Genomic DNA, 21,054 nt, shown 5'->3' with positions numbered 1-21,054 from the left:
TTTTAAAATATGGAACCAGTTAGAAATTAACGTGGGTCAAGTTGACAGTCAAGAGTGGTATAATTTTGACAAAATTATGACACATAGTTGCCCCAGATTTAGTGCTGCCAGGTTTTTTTTGGTTTGCCGGTCAACAGTTTTTACTGTATTAGGCTCAATTACTACTTTCATTATTGTCATAATACAATTTAAATTTAATTAATCGTGTGTTAATACCTGGCTAATGATGAATCGAATTATACATGTATATTATATACATATGTATGAGTATGACTTACAGTTTCATAAATTACAAATTACAAGTGGTTACTTATTTCATTTCCTGTTGATATATAGATATGATTAAAACAACAATCAACTAAACAAAGAAAATACGTATATACATTGTACAATGAAAAAATATGTTACAAATATTAAGTGTCCCAACCAGTGTGCAGAACACAAAGTTCGAATGAATGAAATTAAATTTTTTTTATTAACACTCTCTACATGAAAATATAAATAATAAATACATAGAAATCCTCATGTATCCACATTCTCAGTATCAGCTGAATAGCAATATTTTTTATAAGTAATATAGGGTACTTTGTAGATTCAAACAACCAAATTTATAAGAAATAGTATTTATATCAATAACTCATTTGCATTGACACTGTATTTACATTAAATTATTTTCTAAATACTTGTTTACTATACTAGTAAAAGCAACTTTTTAGGGGCAACGTTCTTCGTTGCGTTAATAATGTTTTGTTATCATATTCACCAAACTAATGAATTTTCAATGAGCACTAATCAGACATCATTTATACGACAGCAACAGCTTTCATTACTGTATTATTATGTTTGTTGTTTGAGTTTCTTTAACAATATAAATCAAAGCAATATTGGACTAAAATATAAATGCTTACAGAAGAAGGCGGCAATGGGGTACAACCGGTTGGATGTAACCTGTGATTTTTTACTTCCTGAGCGTAATCTAGGAAGTAAAGTATAGTAATTGAATCCATCGGATGAATGGCTACTTTTATGTTTCCTCGACGTTTGATGATCCCCAAAGTACGAAAAAGTAGTCTGCCGTTTCCGTCTCTCTGCCTATGTGGCGTTTTTAATCGCTTCACCCCATTTACTCGAAAATTACAGTAATATCACACCGCAAATAATTGTTATTATAATAACAGTTCCTCACTCAAAATGATTTTCGGATTGTTTTGTCACTAATTAAGAACGCAAAATCAATTAAATTAAATTTTCTTTTATGCGGCTGCTGATGCTTGTACGTGATTATAGTGGAGTTGTTTCGAAATATAAACATAGGTTATGTAACTACTAAGATTTCATTTTCTCGTTGGTTATTTGGTTTAAATATATTTCCTATCGATCCTACTTTTACGGGAAAACAAAAATCGCAAAATCAAATTTCATACTTTCTCAAATAGGCGGGATTTGTTTCAGGGGCGAGGTAAGTTCTGCCGAAATAAACTTGGAACAATGTTTTTATATCAAGTGGTGGGGAATGTGAGTGCACACACTTTTCTGTGCTCTGTCTCTGACTTTAAATTTGGTGAGTCTGTTTTGATTTTTAATCGGGAAAAGGCGCTTGATAGTGATCGGTTTGTGAGAGCATTGGTTGTCCCGGTTTTTATCTGATTGCTATATTCCTAAGGATTTTATGATTAGATTTAGTTGTCACATTCGAATATTTGCTTATCAGCGCTCTTTTTGTAGAGGTTTCGTGATCGAGGTCTTTCTGGAATCCATCGCGACTTCTGCTTCCAGGCCTTTCTTTAGCGACCGCCGCTCGCCCATCTGGACACCACATGATGAGTCATCATCGCAGTACATACTAGAACCCATAGACGTCGTACCGGGACGGCGTATGGGTTTCTTTCGTAACAATATTTTCCAAAGACGTATTTAAATCGAGTTTTCTAATTTGTTTCTGGTGAATTTCATGTAAAATTCCTAATTTCTTATTTATTATTTATTTTTAGTATTACACAGCTCGAAAATTATGTTCTGCTAATGAATAATGTTGCAGTATTTTAATTATTCATTTACTGTGCGACACATCGATGAATAAAAAAAACTCTGCAAAAAATGCCTGATATTGTATCGGTGAGAATTGTTTATTCCTTTCTTGTGTTACACAAAGGAGATCTGCCCGTAAGGAAGGAGTCTGCAAGGATCGGCGTGGAAGGTAAAGGAAATCAGGTTTTAAAGAGTATGTGTTGCCTTATTTCTTCAGTTCTTTTATGTTAAATTGATATAAAAATACGGATGTTAAGGGAAAAGTAGTTGTATTATACAAATCGTTACTTAACGACTTAATAAATATGGTTGTTTCAACAAGAAGTCAAACGTTAATATTTCGTCATATATTTATTTTTTAAAACTGGCCTTTTCGGCTGAAATAATTTGGAATGTCGAATAGGTTTTTATCAAAGTTAATTATTTCAAAATTAAATCCAGTTTTGGTTTTTATCTCATTACGGACCGTCTTTACGTTTTATGCATCACTGCAATTAATAATATTATTCATTGCAATTATCGTTATTGTTTTTACTTCCCGAGCGTAAGCTAAGGAAGTATACTAATCGAGTCCATTTTTGTTAGATAAGTAATTTCCGAAACTACTGGACCGATTGTTGTCTTTTTTTGTATGTATGTATATTACAAATATAATCATCATCCACACCACCAATGGGATGACGTCATCTCCAAAATTTATAATAAAAAGATTCCAAATGTTGTGAAAGTCCCAAATATCCCTAAACCTTGCAAATGACTACAAAGATTTTAGGAATTTCAAAAATTTTTAAAAAACTAGAGAAGCCCGCAATTTGAAAATTCTAAAGGGATTTCAGGGATTCAAAAATTTCGAAGATTCCACAGATTACAAATATTTAAAAATTGGAGAGATGATAAAAATCCTAAAGATCTAAAAATATTTAAAATTCTAGAGATACTGAAGTATCTAAAATAATGAAAATCTGAAAGTTCTAAAGGTTATAGAAATTTTAGTGATTCTAGATTCTAGAGATTCTAAAGATTCCAAAGTTTCCAGTGGTTTGAAAGATCCAAAAAGTATAAAAGCTTTCACGGATTACATAGATACACTAGAAATTGTAAAGACACTTAAGATTCTAAATAAATTAAAGTCCTAATGTTCTAAATATAAAAAAGATCCAACAAAATCATAAAAATTTTAAAGAACCTGGGGGTACTAATGATCCTAGAAATTGCAGAAATTTTGGGCTTTATAAAACTATATTCAAAATTTCCATAGATTGAAAAGGCTCTAAGGATCTAAAGACTCGAAGGACTCTAAAAGCTAAAATTCTGTTTCGGATACTTGAAAGATTCTAAAGGTTCTAGAGAAATTCCAAAAGATTCTAAAAGTTGTAAAAATCGCGCAAACCCTTAAAATGCCAAAGATTAAAAAAAACCAAAGATTTAGACTCTTGTGATCTATAAATTTTAGAAAATCTGAAAAAATTTAGAAAGCGTGGGAAAAATGTGGTAGACCTAGAATACTTGAAAATATTGGAAAAGGTTGAATTTTAAAATTCTGGTATAACTGGAGAACTGGAGAAATTTTGGAAAATGTGGAAATTCTAGTCATTTTCTGTACTTCGGAAAATCTGACAAATTGCGCCAATCTGGAAAATCTGAACATTCTGGAAATTTTGCAAATTACGAAAGTTCTCAAAAATTAAATGCAAATAAAACAATCGGGATGTATTAATTTTAGAAAATCTTTAAGTTTCTAAAAAGTGTGAAAAATCTGGAAGACCTAGAAATCTTGAAAACTGCGGAAAATGTTGAATTCTGGCATATCCGAAGACTGATATTGTTATAAGATTTAGAAAATCTGGAATTTCTGGAAATTTCAAAAATTTACTCAATTCTAGAAATTCTAAACATTTTACTGAATTTGTGAAAATATTACAAATACTGTGAAAGTTCAAAGTCTTCTCTAAAGTTCAAAGATTTCAAGGGTGCCAAAACTCTAAGGAGTCTATTAATACTAAATTGAAAATATATTAAAAAACTGACTATAAAGATGAAAAAAAAGAATTCTCAAAGTTAAAGTTGATAATAATTTTTCGAAGTTGTATTTGTTCGACTGTACTTTAGGGGCTAGGGAAGTTTTGTAGAAATAACTTTCAACCAATGTGTTTAAATTTCCGAACGGTTTTGAAAACATTTTTGTAGTTGGGACATATGTACTTAGCTACAGTTAATTGAAAGAAGTTCACTAAATCAGCAAAATGTATCAGACCATTTTAATTGAAAACAAACAATTCGTTTAAATTATTTTTCCCAGTTTGTGTAATTTTAAAAATGTAGTTTTACTGACAGTGGTGATTCAAAATTAGAAGGAAGTTTGCATGTCTTGAGTTGTCAACAGATATGCTGACTAGTTCATTTCAAATTGTATAATTACAAGAAGGAATGCGCTTAGACCATCCACTAATCCAAGTATCGTGGATCTATTAACCTTCGAAAATCTTGCTGCTGTAAACTGTGGAACCGTGTATTTAACACAGTCGATAATAAATTGAAGTTCTTTTGCTTCGTTAACTTTAAGTTGTCTTAAACTTAAACTGTCTTCAACTTGAAGTAATTTCAAAAAGATTTGATCCCACTCATCGATAGTTGAATCACAAAGTACCATTATACTCAAAATGCACACCTTAAAAGCACTTATTATTTGATAAGATTAAACATGAATAATGTATTTACCCACAATGACAGAATAATACAAAATTCTTGAAAACCGTGCAGATAGTTTTTCCAGTTACTATGAAAAGCTGCATAATTTTTAATAATTAAATCTATGTAGACAAAACTTTTAAACGAAGTACTGAATATTGTGAATAAAACGCTATATCCAAAGATTTCATTAAACAATTTAACATTCTCCTTTATGTTGAACATGTCATTCCGAATTTCTCTTAGTTCTATGAAAACTATTTTTGAATTTAGCTTTTCGACATTTTGGTTCAACAGAAATAACTTCTTGCTTTGATATTTGTATTTTGAAATCAACATTTTGATAGCAATGCAAGTCACTAAGGAATAGTACATTTGACAATAAATTTCAAAATTTTTAGACAAGATTATCGCTACTGATTGTAGGTTGAACGGCACTGAAAGCGTCGCAAATCCCCACAGTAAAAGTAGCGTATAATAAACAAAAAACATTGCAACAGCTGCTTTGTAGGAACTAGTAGAACTGTCCACTATTTCAAAACTTTTTGCAAGTTTGAACCAATAGCACCTTTTGAATCTCATCATTATAATCAAAACGTAAAAGTTGAAAAAAGTTTCATTCAGTTCATTTAAGATGGCTAATACCATTTGTATGAGTGTAAATTGCGCATAATTAAGTAGTAGGAAGTAGCTGTTTACAGAAGAAAGAGAAACATATATTAGAAATACCATGACTTCAAAGATTTTTTGAGCCAAACATGGATTATCATTTCTTAGATACGATGGCGTTAGCGCAAATATATTTCCAATTCTGAAAAGAATTTTTAATGCTGTTAAATCCATTGCAGACGCAAATTTCGACTTCGATATAATTAAATTAAAATAAAAGTACACTCAAATTTGTTTAAGCACGATTTCAACTGCAAAATTCTAAACAAACAGAGGAGAATAAGTTTAAAGTACCTATTTTACAATGGAAACGGTGATAATAATATTAATAATAATAAAAATTAATACATGCTACAGCAAGACTAATGATGGTGTAGAATAAGTTTTAAGTAGGTACTTAACTACGACTACCATATTTTAGTCATTAACTGCACCATTCAATTTTTTCCTCTGCTGTTGTATCTAATTGTGAAACTTTATTAGCGATAGAGATATCAGTAATCATAAATAACTGTCAACTGCAGTGGAAAACTCTACAGGTTAATTTCGCTTGGAAACAAAATACTGCAAATATTTGTTAAAACTGCTTAAATTGAATGTATTAAAATAGTAAATTGTGTAACAAGTTTTATGAATGCCTTTTTAGACACGAGTTTATTTAATCAGGAGCGGAGCGAATGTTTAAGAAACTAGTGTCTAGATAAGTTTATAAACATACATATAATGCAGGGTTATGATAAAGTAATGCACTAGCCTTCTATTTTACTCTCCATATTTTGACATATGTCCTCATAAAAAATCAAGGGGTGTCAGATCCGGAGACCTAGGTGGTCATTCTATTGGCCCATGACTTTCAATCCACCTTCCATCAAATTTATTATTCAAAAAAACGTCCACATTTACGCCATAATGTGGTGCCCCATCCTGTTGGAACCAAATTCTGCGATCTAAATTTTGTGGATTATTTGGATCAGCAAACGTAGCAATTAGATCCAGAAACACAGTGCTTCTAACATGATCTAAATATCGATCTGCTGTTAAATTTTCGTCAAAAAATTAGGGCCAATGAATCTTCTGTTTACTATTCTCACCCATATTTTTTGGGGATGTTGGGTGTGTGGCGCTTGAACTCAATGAGGTTGTTCTCGAGCCCAGTAACGACAATTGTATCGATTTACGGTACCATTTAACGGATGAGTTGAACTTTATATGGGTGCAGTTTCTCTTTTTTAGAAACTTTATCACAAACGACTGACTAACATTTTCTTGTGAAGCCATTTCCATTGTTGTCCCATGGGGGCCGTCTTACAATGATAACAAGAGATTCAACTTGGTGTTATCGATTATTTGTGGCCTTCCACATCTTGGAACATATGTTACGTTTCCTGTTTGATTAAATTTTGCAATGAGGTAAGAAACATTAGTGAGAGTAATCTTAACTCTAGTATGGATTTAGATTTGTTAAAGAACCAGTTTAATGAGACAAAGGCTGACGTCATGCTAAAAGATAAACAAATCCAAAGAATTAAATCTGAGTTTGACGTTTTTCAAAAAGAAGCCATTAAAATGGAAGAAGATTTGAATGTTCTTTTGTCTGGACAAAAAGCTAAAATTGTTAAATGTGAAAATGATAACAAAATACATAGAATAAAGACAGCTAAAGGAATTCTAGAAACAATCGACAAGGAACTGTTAAATCTAAATATTAATGGTCCTTTTTTTATCGTAAAGTCTCATTTAAGCCATAATAAGTCTGTTATCCCAAATTGCAATTTAAGTATAACTTTTTGTTCTATAGAACTAAAGCCTCGTTAGTTCTCTTCTATATACTTAAATATACAATGTCTCAGAAACAAAATGTACGAGCTTGAAATTTTCTTAAAGGAGAATAATGTGGATGTCTTATGTATATTTACATGATTCATGGTGGACTGTGTATATTTGTCAAAAAGTCAATACTTAATGTTATAGATATATTATTATTATTAATATTATTATTCAATTTCGAGCTGAGGTAGTACAACCTATTAAGCTCCACACTGTTTCGATGTCTCAAAAAGAATAAAACAAAAAAAAAAAAATCGAGAAAACCAGTAAACATTTGTGCATAAATAGATGCTAGACAGTTACATCTATCTCAATAGAGTAATACACAATCATGCAGATGTTTATTCCGACGACAGATTTTCGAAATAATGTAATATTCTTTGCTTAAACACTGCCGTAGAAGTACAATTCACGACATCATCATTTAGCCCATTCCATACACTGAAGATCCCGTTCGTCAAAAAACTTTTCCGAACTCTGCTGTTATACTTTTCATGATATATTTTGTATGGATGACCCCGTAAACAAGAATTGTGAGAATAGACAAAAATGCTAGAAAGGTCGACATTAACCTGTCGGGTCAGAATATTTCGTAAGATAAGTTTTTCAGCTGAGAGATTTTTTTAGTAAAACTGCGCTGCGCCCTCTCAATTAGAAGTATATTTTTTTTAATTGGTGGCGACCAAATGACACTCGCATACTCCAAAATGGGGCGGACAAACGCAACAATCAGTAGTTTAAAGAGTGCCTGATCAAGTGATCCAAACGTTCTGTTAAGAAGATATGCTGTGGGGTTGGCACGCTTGACGATGTGAGCAGCATGTGTAGCAAAGGTTAAACCGTTATCCAATATCACACCTAAATGAGTTACTTGATCTACTAATTCTAGCACAGAATTGTTAATGCTGTATTGAACTCGAGGATTTTTGTTGGTATTAAGAGGTAATAGCCAGAAGGTGGTCCATGCATAAATAAAGTCAAGATCCTCTTGCAATGATACAGAGGCTGCTAATTGGTTACAAAATATTTTTCCATCATCAGCATAAAAAGCGTTTCTCGATTTCAACCCCACCTGTAGATCAGTACGTAGATCAAGAAAAGAATAGGTCCCAGAACATATCTTTGTGGAACGCCAGACATTACGTATTTGGTATCAGAGTACGAAGTTCCAACTTTGACTAAGAATGTACGATTGGAAAGGAACGCCTTTATCCACTCCAGCAATAGTCCTTTGACTCCCGCATGTTCTGGCTTGAGCAAAAGGCGTCTGTGAGGGACTCGATCGAAGGCTTTTTCAAAATCTAGGTAGACGACGTGAACTGGTTCCGATTTGTCTAAATGAGATCTCCAGATGTTTAAACACTGCAGCAAACAAGTAACTACCGATTTTTAGGAAGAAAACCGTGCTGATTTATCGGAATAACACTGTGTCTATTGAGAAATTGCAGAAGTTGTTCTCGGATTATGCACTCCATGATTTTGACACAAATACAGGTCAAACTAATAGGGCGGTAGTTTGCAACTACAGTTTTATCGCCTTTCTTGTATATTGGCGTAGTCAGGGCGTGACGCCAAATAGATGACTGAAAAGAGCATTGCATGATGAAGGATAAGGGTTCAGCAATTGCAGATGCACAACGTTTGAGACGATGTGATGAAAAACCGTCAGGACCTGGTGAATTTTTATCCGAGAGCTTAGCTAGTTCCCCCTGTACAGCTTCTTTTGTGAACTCTATCACAAGTAAACTATCAGGGACTTGAATATGAGTATAATGAGGAATATTATTAATTAGCTCATTAAGAAAAACATTGTTAAAGAATGTAGCAAGTAAATTAGGCGACTCAAATTCATTTGTTGCTAGTTCATTGTTGCAGTCACGAACGAGGGGAACAGAAACTTTGGATAACATTTTACATCTAACGTACTTATACACAGCTTGTTGTCCATTTTTTGCAAGGTTTTTTTCGTACTTCACTCTAGCTGCTTTAAGATCACTCTTTAACTTATTTGAAAACCTCCGGTGTTGTTCAAAATCAGCCTGCAAGCTCGTAACTTTAAATTTGTTCCACAATTTTTTCTTTTCTATAGACCTTTTTAAAAAATGATTGGCAATCCAGGGTTTTCTTACGTTGTATTTGGTACGGCAGACAACAGTATTCTTCTTCGTCATTTCTTCAAGTCTGACTGAGAAAATAGAAAAGGCTTCGTCACAGGAAAGAGTATTGCAGGCCCATTTCGTCCAAAGGGTAATCTTGTTGCTCGACGCTGGACATTTTCTAGTAAAGTTACATCCCTCTGTAACACTAGTGTCCAAACACTATTGCCAAACTCTATTATGGGTCTTACATAAGTTTTGTATAATTTAACAGCTACCGTAATATTTGTACTGTCAAATGACTTATTTAGCAGGTATTGTTAGCTTTTTTTGTGATACGCATAACATGATCTGACCATGAAAGTTTAGACGTTATCAAGATACCTAAATCTAAATATGATTCTGATTTTTTGAGTTCCGCACCTCCCATGTGATATGTATGCTTACAATTTTTAGAACCTAGATATAAAATGGTACACTTGTCTCTATTTAATGGTAAAGCCCATTGTTCTGACCATTTAAGAACAGCTGAGATGTCATTTGTCAACTTTCATTAGGTATAAATTTTAAGATCGTCCGCGTACATTGCGAAGAGTTTATAGAGAACTTTGGGTCAGCGGTATAAACTAGAAAAAGAATTGGATCAAGTACCGACCCTTGAGGTACACCACTAATTACTTGAACTGCAGCACTCAAAGCACCTTATATTTTTACATTAAAAGAGCGATCACTAAGGAAAGCAGCGATCCAACGAAGAAGTTTACCTTGTATTCCAAAATGTTGTAACTTATATAATAAGTATCGTCTAGGCACACGGTCGAAGGCCTTCGAGAAATCAAAATATGCCACATTAACACTTTTGCCCATATCAAGAGCCCGGGTCCACTCATCAAGGCAGCATAATATATTGGTATTTATAGATTTTCCCGGCCAAAAACCATGCTGTTCACATGGTGTGATATTGCATTTCATAAGAAAATTCATCGTTATATCGTAAATGATCGACTCCATAATTTTTACCACAACAGATGTTAAACGTACAGGTCGATAATTTGAAGCATCAATTTATCTCCCGCTTTAAAAATAGGAGTAACAATCGCTGTTTTCCAATCAAGAGGTAATACACCTGATTGAAAAGACTGATTAATAAGTATGCAGATGGGACCAGAAAGATTTGTAGCACAACTTTTTAAAAGTTTGGCAGTAATTTTATCAGGGCCGGGAGATTTGGTGGATTTTAATTTAAGAAGTTTTTCTAACACAGTTTCTTCCAGAAATTGTAGATCATTCAAGCGTGCTACATTTGAGGGAACATTCATGACTGGTATGCAATTTGGTTCATTTGTAAACGCAACAGCAAACGTAGATGCGAAAATATCCGCTACCAAACTCTCGTCATCAACGACACAACCATCTGTATTTCTAACCTGGGGCGTTCTAACCGGAGCACCTAAGCTGGAACGGATGTATTTAAAAAAATTCTTTGGATTTTTATCATCTGCAATACGTTTTTCATATGTGAGCCTTGGCTGCCTGATTACAGAAGAGAGATGATTCGAAAACGATCGATGTGTTATATCATCAGCAGTATCTCCAGTTCTTTTAAAGTTCCGTCAGAGTGCCCGCTTCCTTCTAATTAATTTGAATATCTTGCTATTAATCCAAGGTTTTAAAGATGACGATCTGTGTATTACCGTTGAAGAATATTCTGAAACTATATTATTTAAGCGGGTTTTAAACGTGCTCCAGTTATCTTCTACCGAAGAATTAGAAAGTAATTCAGACCAATTAAGTGTCAATAAAAATTGATTTATTGCTTCAAAATCGATGAACGTCTTTTGATAGGTACTAATTCTACGCTGTGATATGAAACAAATCTGTAAATCGACTTTAAGTATTCTCTGGTCGGATTTTCCTATAAAGTCGAGATATTGTAAATTCGCAAGCAAGTTGTTGTCGGATGTTAATATTAAGTCAAGAGTTGACGGTTGCTGATTGATTCGGTAGCGAGTTGGTTGAGTAACAAGCTGAGTTAAATGGGTTCCTAATATCATATCTATTAATAATTGGTACGATGGAGTAGAAGAATGACTAACGTTTAAAGGCCAGGTTAGACCTGGCATGTTAAAATCACCAAACACAAATACTTTGTCGTGAGACGTAAACAAATCCGAAAGAGCCTTAAACAAACTAATATCATCGTTAATAGTAGAATCAGGAGCACGGTATACACATCATATAATATACGTCAAATTCCGCTTACTAATTTTCAGAAAAATGGACTCGATACCGGTAATAGGAAAATCCAGTTCTGTTACTGAGAAATCAGAAAAAAAATTATGAGAAACGTACACATACATATATACATACACCACCCCCTCTTCCAGAATAACGGTCTTTTCGAAACATCGTATAACCATTTAAAGAAACTAAAGAATCTGGTACTATGGCTGGTAACCAAGTTTCAGACAACGCAAGAAATGTAGCTCCAATACAGGTGTTAAGCTTTCAGTCGAATCAAAAGATCTGATTTTTTTAGCCTGCCTCGTGTTATCACTATCGTCAGAATTTTCGAGAAATCTGCCAGAAAGATCCAAAGGATTCTCTATAGGTACATCTTGCTCAGGTGCTTGTCGTTTGCCCATTATTTCTGGTACCGTTTCTGACTGCTGATCAGACTCAGAAAACAATGGACTGACACCAGGACAGTCATTAGCGAGATTTACTGCGATCTTTATTTTATCATAATTTCCCAGAAGTTAACAAGTATTGTAGCGATGAACCTAGGTCTATTAAATGGTATACAGAGGACCTTAAAGAACAAAAACGTGTTTATAGATGCTTTAAAGGTTATGCAAAATTGTTTATAGGAAACATCTAATGACAACTTTGTCATGCGGTACTGAACTAGGTCGTGAAAAAAAAAATCCACTAACTTCCGGAACAACATTAGTGCAGACGACTTTAATAATTATTTTATTAATATCCCACTTGAGCTCTCTAGGCAGTTACAATAAACAGCACTTACAAATTTAACGGTATGCGAAGTAAATCATTTTTTTTTTTAGAAATACTGATAACGCAGTAGTTTTAAATTGCATTCTGTCTTTAAAATCTTCAAAAAGTAATAATATATATGACCTCAATTCTATTGTCATTAAATCCATCGGTCTCATGATCATAAATCATTTAACTTTTCTATTTAATAAATGTATTGAGGAGGGAGTCTTTCCTCAGTGTTCTAAAAATTCTAAAACTGTAGCTATGTATAACAAAGGAGACAAAAATTGCTGTAATAGCTATCGTCCCATCTCCATAATGCCAGTCTTCCTTACAATATTTGAAAATATTATTCAAGTTCACATGGTAGATTTCTTAGAATCAAACGACTTATTTGCTAAAGAACAGTTTGATTTTCGGAAGAGTTTGTCCACGACCGTAGCAATGATGACCAAATTCATACAAATAATGAGAACAGGCTTATTAACCAGGCAATTCTCTTAGACTTAAGCAAGGCATTTGATTGCGTTCCACACGATCGCCTGTTGGATAAATTGTATAGGTACGGGATAAGAGGCCTTTCATTAGATTTGGTAAGATCATATTTTCAAAATAGATGGCCAAAGTGTTGTAGAAAAAGGGAAATTCTCATCTAAGAAAAGAATCACCATTGGAGTGCCACAGGGCTCGATACTAAGTCCCTTATTTTTCATGATATCAATGATCTGCCACATAATGTACCTTCCAAGGTAAGATCTTATTCGCTGATGATACCACATTATTAGATGCGGCTAATACAATAGAGGATGTAAACTACCTGTCAAAGAATTCACTAAAAATGGCCGCTAACTGGTTGACGTTAAATCAACTTACTATGAACGAGGAGAAAAATCAAAACATAATATTTTCTTTAGCAACAGAGCATACTTCTTCTGATCATCCAAAATTGATTTTCTTTTGGATGGGAAGCTTACTTGACATAGTTACATCCTGTACTTTTTCAATTGAAGAAACTCGTCATTCTAATTTCCATTCCCTTCTCTCTTATGGTACAATCTTATGGGGAAATTCTGGTCATGCCATAAGGATCTTTAGAGCCCAAAAAAGGGCAATTCGCATATTGGCGATGGAGACTTCGCAAATGGCCTCTTGTAGGCCGCTTTTTAAAAAATTCAAAATCTTTCCACTGCCCTGCATATACTCATTTCAAATTTTACTACATGCGCATCTACATTCCCATGAATTTCCAAAATCCTCATCTCAGCATGTCTACTCCACTAGAAACTCCAATAAATTATTAATTCCATATGTAGGTTACCAAAGACACAGAGTTCTGTAAAACTGATGGCAATAAACTTATATAATGTTCTTTGTTCTACCCGGCAAATTTAAAATATCGCCTATCAGAAATTTTAAATTAGAATTAAAACGCTATCTACAACTTCATTGCTTTTATAGCATTGAGGAATTCATAAAATCTTTTAAATCATAAATTTCGTTGTTTGTATATGATTTCCTACATTCTGACGTGTCCATATCTTAAAGTTGATTCGGGACTAGTAATAAATAAATAAATAAATAAATAAATAAATAAATAAATAAATAAATAAATAAATAAATAAATAAATAAATAAATAAATAAATAAATAAATAAATAAATAAATAAATAAATAAATAAATAAATAAATAAATAAATAAATAAATAAATAAATAAATAAATAAATAAATAAATAAATAAATAAATAAATAAATAAATAAATAAATAAATAAATAAATAAATGTTTCGGAGAAGACTAATAGAATTTATTAGTGTTTTTTTATATAATAGGAATATTATTGTTAGTGTATAAACCAATCACAGAACATCGTATACATGACTAAAATGCTTTTTACTTCCCGAGCGTAAGCAAAGGAAGTATTGTAATCGAGTCCGTCGGCCGACTCTCTACTTTTACGTTTTCTCGATCTTTCATGACCCCTAGAAGACGAAGAAATATGTCTCCCATTTCCGTCTGTCTGTCCGTCCGTCTGTCCGTCTGTCCGTCTGGATTTTTATTAGACAGATAATCTCCGAAAGTACTCGACCGATTGTTGTGAAATTTTGTACTTATATTAAGAATATCATGTTGATGGTAAAACGCTAACCAAAATTTGTCTAATCATCCCCACCACTAATGCGATGACGTCACTTCAAAATTGTACATAGTAAATGGGTTTTTCAGTTGTATAAAATAACATAGTCCTACACATGTAGTTTACAACTCTGAATCGACTTTTCACCCGAAACGTCCAGATTTTTGGAAAAAAAATCAAAATTATAAAACAACATTTTGAAATTTAATTTTTAATCTGCTAACCAGAATGCTTTGAAATGTTGCAGATATTTTAAGGTTATAAAGAGCATCATAAATCTTTAGTCAAAAAATATTTGCTTATCCCCTCCAAAAACTTGATGACGTCAGCTCAAAAGTTTGTGGAATAAATCATATCTAAAATGTACAAAATATGATGAGTCTCTTCTTGTGATTTATCATTCCATTCAAATTTTTTCGATTTGCATATGCAGGGTGACTCAAAAAAATTAATGAATGCGTAAATTTATTTTATTGCTTTAATCAGGAACTACAAAACCGAATGCTTTGAAATCTTGCAGATAATTTAAGGTTATAAAGAGCATAATAAATTTTTAGTCAAAATATATTTGGTTATCTTCTACAAAAAACTGATGACGTCAGCTCAAAAGTTTGCCGAATAAATCGTATCTAAAATGTACAAAATATGATGAGTCTGTACTTGTGATTTATCATTCCATTCATATTTTTGGATTTGCATATGCAGGGTGACTCAAAAAAATTAATGAAGGCGTGAATTTATTTTATCGATTTAATCAGGAATTACAAAACCGAATGCTTTGAAATCTTGGGAATATTTTAAAGTTATTATAAGCATGGTAAACTTTTGTTCAAAATGTATTTGTTCATCCCTCCTAAAAAAATTGATGACGTCACCCTTAAATTTTGCTGAATAAATCCTATCTAAAATGCAAAAAATATGATGAGTTTGTACTTGTGATTTATCATTCCATTCATATTTTTTAGATTTTCTTAAGAGGTGGTTCAAAAAAATTAATGAAGTCAATTTATTTTATTGATTAAATTAAAGGAAACACTTATTATTAGTATTACACCCGAACCAACCCAATTTGGTAGACACAAAATTTGTTAAAGGAAAAACTCGGTTGAAACATAAGGGTAGCACGCTTATTTACATCGACTTTAACATTACAGACCTGCATTTGTTTTATGCGGTCACTTGGTTCCGCGAATGCGAAATAGACATGTTTGTAATCAACCAATTGTGAATTTCACCGTCAAGAATTAAAATAAAACCTAATGTTTTGTATAATAAGCGGAAGTCGAAGCAATAAAACCGATGGTTGTGTTGTTTAGAGTTTCTCTGTTTGACTCTCACGTATGCTGTTACGCTTGTCATCTTAAATTAAGAATGTTTATACATAAACGATTTTCAGTTGCCTCTCATCTTACACTGATATTACTAGACAGCGGATTTCTGTCGGGCTACGTCACGATTATAGGTGGGGACGCGCTGGATCGCCGGGACTCAGTAGCGGTTGATAGATAATCACTGAATTTAATCAGTACTAATTCCATAAATATAATTAACGATTTATTAATCAAACGGCTAAGTAAATGAGAGCGGGAATTAACAGCAGAGTGCAACGAAACAGCGTTATTCTAATCTCAAATAAACGAAGTGCAGTCCGTAACTGCAATGAATTCGCATCCCGTACGAGCCGTACCGAGTTTGGCCTTGCCTAACCGGACAGAAATCCGCTCTCTACATATTACACACCGACGTCGTATACGTGAGTAAATTGTTTCGTTATTTTATTGATTATAACAAATCAATATTCAAAACGACCCAATTCATTTTCCCGAAAATTTGGGAATACAATAATTTTATTCTTAGTATTACACTACATCTATCCCAACTGATATACGTGTCCTTGCAAAAATGTTGATGACGTCATCACAATTTTTTTTTAAATTCCCACTACAAAAATGTAATGAGAAAAAAACACAATAGGCATGCAGTCGTCAAGTTTCCGACAGCGAGGGAAGTACTGTCTAAACTCTTTAGACCAATTTTTATTTCTCACTATACTTTTATATCAGTATTTTAATTTTTTTTGCAAACAGTATTTAGTTTGTTCGTTTTCTTTTTCTCTGATTCGTAGGATGGTTCTGGGTCGCTTCTGCAACAAACAGAAAACAAAGTTCAGTTCACAGATTTATTATGAAAACAATATTAAGTTAAATATGTAAGAAAATAATTCATGACGTACTTCAAAATTTTCGAAAAAATTACAATTCTCAGAGAATAGTTTTCTATTAAAACTTTGCTCACAAAAAAAATACTTACGTGACGTGACTTCCTCTCTTGAAAAGTGGAGGCGTCGAGCCTCCCTGTACAGCTCCCGGATCCGTTCGGGGGAGAACGTGCCCTGTTCTTCCCCGTCTTCTTCTTCGGAGGAAGGGTCAAACAACAAATCGATCTCTATATCGGTGAAGCCTATAATCACAATACAAAAAACACTATTAAACGTCAGATAACATCCATGAAGAATTGAAATTAAAGTGATGAGAAGAGTTTATAAAAAGGAGTCATTGAAAAAACTACAAACCTTCGTCCTTGAGGAGCCGCCGCGTCTCCTCCTCCTGATAACAATGAGGAGGATTTATTATTGTTTTTTCAGAAGCTGAAACAACAATTTAATTTAGGTAACGTCATCAACAAACAATAGGAAATAAAAATTAATCCAGATAGAGAAAATTATACTATTATTATAAAAAAAAATTGTTATTAAATAGCAAAGTATCCGTACTTACACATTTTTATGGAACGGTGCCACAAGTTAGAATGAATCACAGAAAGATTACCACTTCAAAACCAAAATACTGTTCCACCCATTCCACTTGAAGGAGATGTCCGTATAGATAAAGTGACTTAAGTCGAAAATTGTATAAATTTGCTTGTCTTTTAATAACCAATCGTGAAAGATAGCGCTATCACAAAAGGGCATTTAGTTGACCGTCGAGTAATTGAAGGGAGGATGTTAAGTGTGGGTGTAAGATTAAGAACACCCGCATGCTTCCTTTCCTTCAGCTAATCGTTTAAAGAACTATCGATTCTTCTGTGTATTATGCAGGGTCGGTGGAACGTACGGAAACGGGTTATACTCTGTTCAAATGAAAGCGTCATTGATCAGGTGAATCGTGAAAGCTGCATGATGCATCCTGTAGCCGAGTGCGCGCAAGATTCCTGCGCCTAGCCCGTGTTACACTGTAAAGAAATTTTAAGTTCTGATTTTGACAAAATAACGTTTCCAACATCCGACATGATAGCGGTTACAGACATAAAAACAAGCAAAAACACAAACGACGAAAGCAAGTAGACGAGAAAACGCAAGGGATGAGTAAACAATGAAACGCATGGGCAACGAAATATCAGTACAGTGTAAAACTGGCTTGGCAAAAATCGTCCCCCAAATTTGTCGACCAACAGGCAGTGGAACACGCGCTAATCATGCGTCTTTATTGCTTACTCTTTCACTTGAATGTACTACAAGTATCTTCCCAACCACTTGTACAAATCAACTGAAATTAGGTATAGGGGTACAAGAAGTGCTCTAATTATTATTCGTCAATAAAAATTTTTGTTTGCTTCATTTGTTTGTGATATGCAAGACTAACTTGATTTTTTAAATGGCACTACTATATAATTAATGCATTTTTGAATAGAGCTTTTTTGTGAATTCATTGATGTAGCACAATCATACTTTCTTTCTGACTGAAATGGTAAAATGAATTATTTTAAATAAGAATAAATAAATAAAAAAGAAAGATGACATAGTTACCTTTGAAAATAATTTTAATTTGACATGTAAGGTGTTTCTTGCAAAAATGGTGCATCTAAGTGAAAATTATTAGAATTATTAATGATTATCCGCTACGGGCTACGGTGACAAAAGACGAAGTTCTGCTCAAGTAGTAATACTTATCAATGAAATTCATCCGAAGGGATTGTGATATTTAAAATGTGAAACGTTTTTTTGTTTCGGCGGTCGAAAACTTAACTCTGTGATCAAACCAGATGCTTACCCTCTACCTAAAGTCCATTACATCTTAAACATGTTAACTGGAGCACGGTATCTGTCAAAAATTGATCTTAAGTCGGCCTTCTGGAAAATTCCCTTGGAGGATACGTCCTGCGAAAAGACTGCCTTGGTAGTTACATCTCGAGGGCTTTATAAATTTGTTGTGGAACCATAATGTGTTCGTTCTTTTTAGACGACATTGTTATCTCCACATCAACGTTTAAACAACATCTTCAAGTGCTTAGGGAAGTTTACTAACACTTGAAAGAAGCCAACTTAACTATAGACGCAGAGAAGTGTGAGTACTGCATTGGCTTTCTTGTGGATAAATCAGTTTTGCATACAAATCCAGAAAAAGTCTCCGCCATGGCGAAATTTCCCAAACCTCAAATAGTCACAGAGATGAAACGATTTCTTGGGCTCTGGGGCTGGTATAGGCGCTTTGATCCGAAATTTTCAGATCAAATCAGGATGGTGTCCTATATAAACATGCGAGGCACACTTAACTGACGTCCTTTCCCATGACAATTGATTGCAATTAATATTTTAGGTCCTCTTCCTCGTAGTATGCAGGGACATTGTTATATTTTAACGGTTTGTGATTGGTCCAACAAGTTCATTTTATTACATCCTTTGCGCAAGATAAATTCCAAGTCAATTATCCAAGCTTGTAGAAGAGAACGTCTTTTTGGTGTTTGGCAAATCATCACCTGTGACAACGGTACCGAATTTGTTTCGCGTGATTTTTAGAAGCTAGCGGATTTGTACGAATGTAGGATTTGGTATAACGTAAAATCCCATCCAAAAACAAACAGCGTAGAACGAGTTAACAGAGTAGCCGGGGTTGCTATTCTTTCCTACATTTTACTAATCATAGGTATTGGGACGTATATATACATATATAATTCGGTTTCAAAACGTTCTACGACGTCTTCCGACTCCTAACCGTCATTCTTCCCTACCTCTCCATAGGCCTTCTGGTAGATCTCGTTCTTTTATTTCTTTATCAATTCCTTCCCGCCAACTTCTTCTAGGTCTCCCTCTTTTCCTTCTTCCGTGTGGTGTCCATGTCAAGATTTGTTTTGGAAGTCTATTTTCAGCCATTCGCTGTACATGGCCATACCAGATCAACTGTTTTGTTTTGATGTCGTCCATTATTGTATGTGTGACCCCTGACCCTCATGATTTCTCGAATTCTGTCAATTGGTACTCTGTCCTTTCTCGATTTAATTGCCGACCTCTTCCAATAGTCCATTTCCGTTATCAGTAGCATTTTCTCAGTGTTTTGTTTTAATTGCCATACTTCGCTGCTATTTGTAACGATGCTCTTCACATCTTGCTGTTGTATATTCGGTGTTTGTTCGCTTTTGAGATATGCGGATCACATAGTATTCCATTTATCATGGATATGGCTTTTCTTCCTTGTGAGTTCCTTTCTATCATTGCTTTGTCTTGAGTTCCGTCCTGTGTTATTTTCATCCCTAGGTACTTGTATTCATTGCCATATTTGATTATTTTATTATTCTCTAAGATAATATTCTGTACAGGCCCTCCAATATTCATACGCTCTGTTTTCTTTACATTTACTTCCAATCCCCATTTCCTGTATTCTTCAATAAGTTTTCGTGCCATGTAAGTTAAATCCTCGTGGTCTTGTGCTATTACGATTTGATCGTCTGCAAAACATAATGTATACAGGGTTGTACTGTTATTCAGAGGAATTCCCATGCCACTGCACTTGCTTTTCCATACTTTCAGTGCCTGTTCTAGATAGATTTTAAAAAATGTGGGCGAGAGGCAGCATCCCCGCTTTAGTCCTTTGGTAGCTGTGAATCCCTCTGAGACTTTTTTCCCACCTTAACTTGTGTTATGTTATTGGTATACATGTTTTCCACTGCTTTTATTAGTCCATGTTTAATGTTTGTCTATTCCAATGTTGACCACAGTTTGTGATGGGGAATACTATCGTAGGCTTTTTGTAGATCTACGTAAAGCAAATGGATTTCTTGATCAAACGCTGCTTTTGTTTCTATAATTTGGGTAACGCAGTATAAATGGTCTACTGTCGATCTGCCTGCCCTGAATCCCGCTTGTTCTTCTGCCTCCATATCCATGTACTCCTGCTCTATTTTGGTTTTCAAAATTTTCCCGTAGATTCTACTTCCTGTACTTGTTACCGCTATGTCCCTATAATTTTCGCACTGATCTCTGCTACCTTTTTTGTGCATTGCTGATATTATTGATTTTTTCCACTCACTTGGTACCTTATCCCCATTTAGACAGTTCTCAAATAGCTTCCTAAATTGTTCGTAGGGGAAACCAGCCTATGATGGCATGGTGCCTATGATGGCATACCTTCAAATTTTTTGGACCATTTGAATTTCGCGGTCAAATCACCTGTTCAAGATGCTGACCTTACTGGTACATGAATGTCTACAAAGCAGTGTGAGTGTAGGGCTGTTTCTTGAAAGGCAGAAAAATAAATGAAATATTGTTGACTCTGGAAGTAAGTTTTACACATTAATCAAGTTGAAATCATGCTCTTAATATGCTTAACTCAGGGGCACC

The 21,054-nt window shown here is 33.9% G+C and overlaps 2 protein-coding genes across 2 annotated transcripts; both read right to left on the bottom strand.

Moving 5' to 3' along the window:
* Positions 1-1,707: 1,707 nt before the first annotated feature.
* On the bottom strand, positions 1,708-10,175 carry LOC135138645 (uncharacterized). The gene is made up of 7 exons (XM_064068623.1): positions 10,073-10,175; positions 9,893-10,009; positions 9,732-9,836; positions 8,637-9,508; positions 8,356-8,574; positions 7,935-8,284; positions 1,708-1,843 (listed from the first exon to the last, which is right to left on the bottom strand). The coding sequence occupies exons 1-7, from the start codon at positions 10,173-10,175 to the stop codon at positions 1,708-1,710; spliced, it is 1,902 nt and encodes a 633-aa protein (XP_063924693.1).
* A 9,640-nt stretch (positions 10,176-19,815) lies between these two features.
* Positions 19,816-20,714, bottom strand: LOC135138644 (uncharacterized). The gene is made up of 2 exons (XM_064068622.1): positions 20,450-20,714; positions 19,816-20,162 (listed from the first exon to the last, which is right to left on the bottom strand). Exons 1-2 carry the CDS (start codon positions 20,712-20,714, stop codon positions 19,816-19,818), a joined length of 612 nt encoding a protein of 203 aa, XP_063924692.1.
* Between the last annotated feature and the right edge of the window lie 340 nt (positions 20,715-21,054).

The sequence above is a fragment of the Zophobas morio genome, unplaced genomic scaffold (assembly GCF_036711695.1).
Source record: "Zophobas morio isolate AGI-343-1 ecotype UQ-CSIRO unplaced genomic scaffold, CSIRO_AGI_Zmor_V1 ptg000030l, whole genome shotgun sequence".
In the NCBI taxonomy this organism is placed as follows: Eukaryota; Metazoa; Arthropoda; class Insecta; order Coleoptera; family Tenebrionidae; genus Zophobas; species Zophobas morio.
The sequence above is the reverse complement of the archived record's forward strand: the minus strand, read 5'-3'. Positions and strand labels throughout refer to the sequence as shown.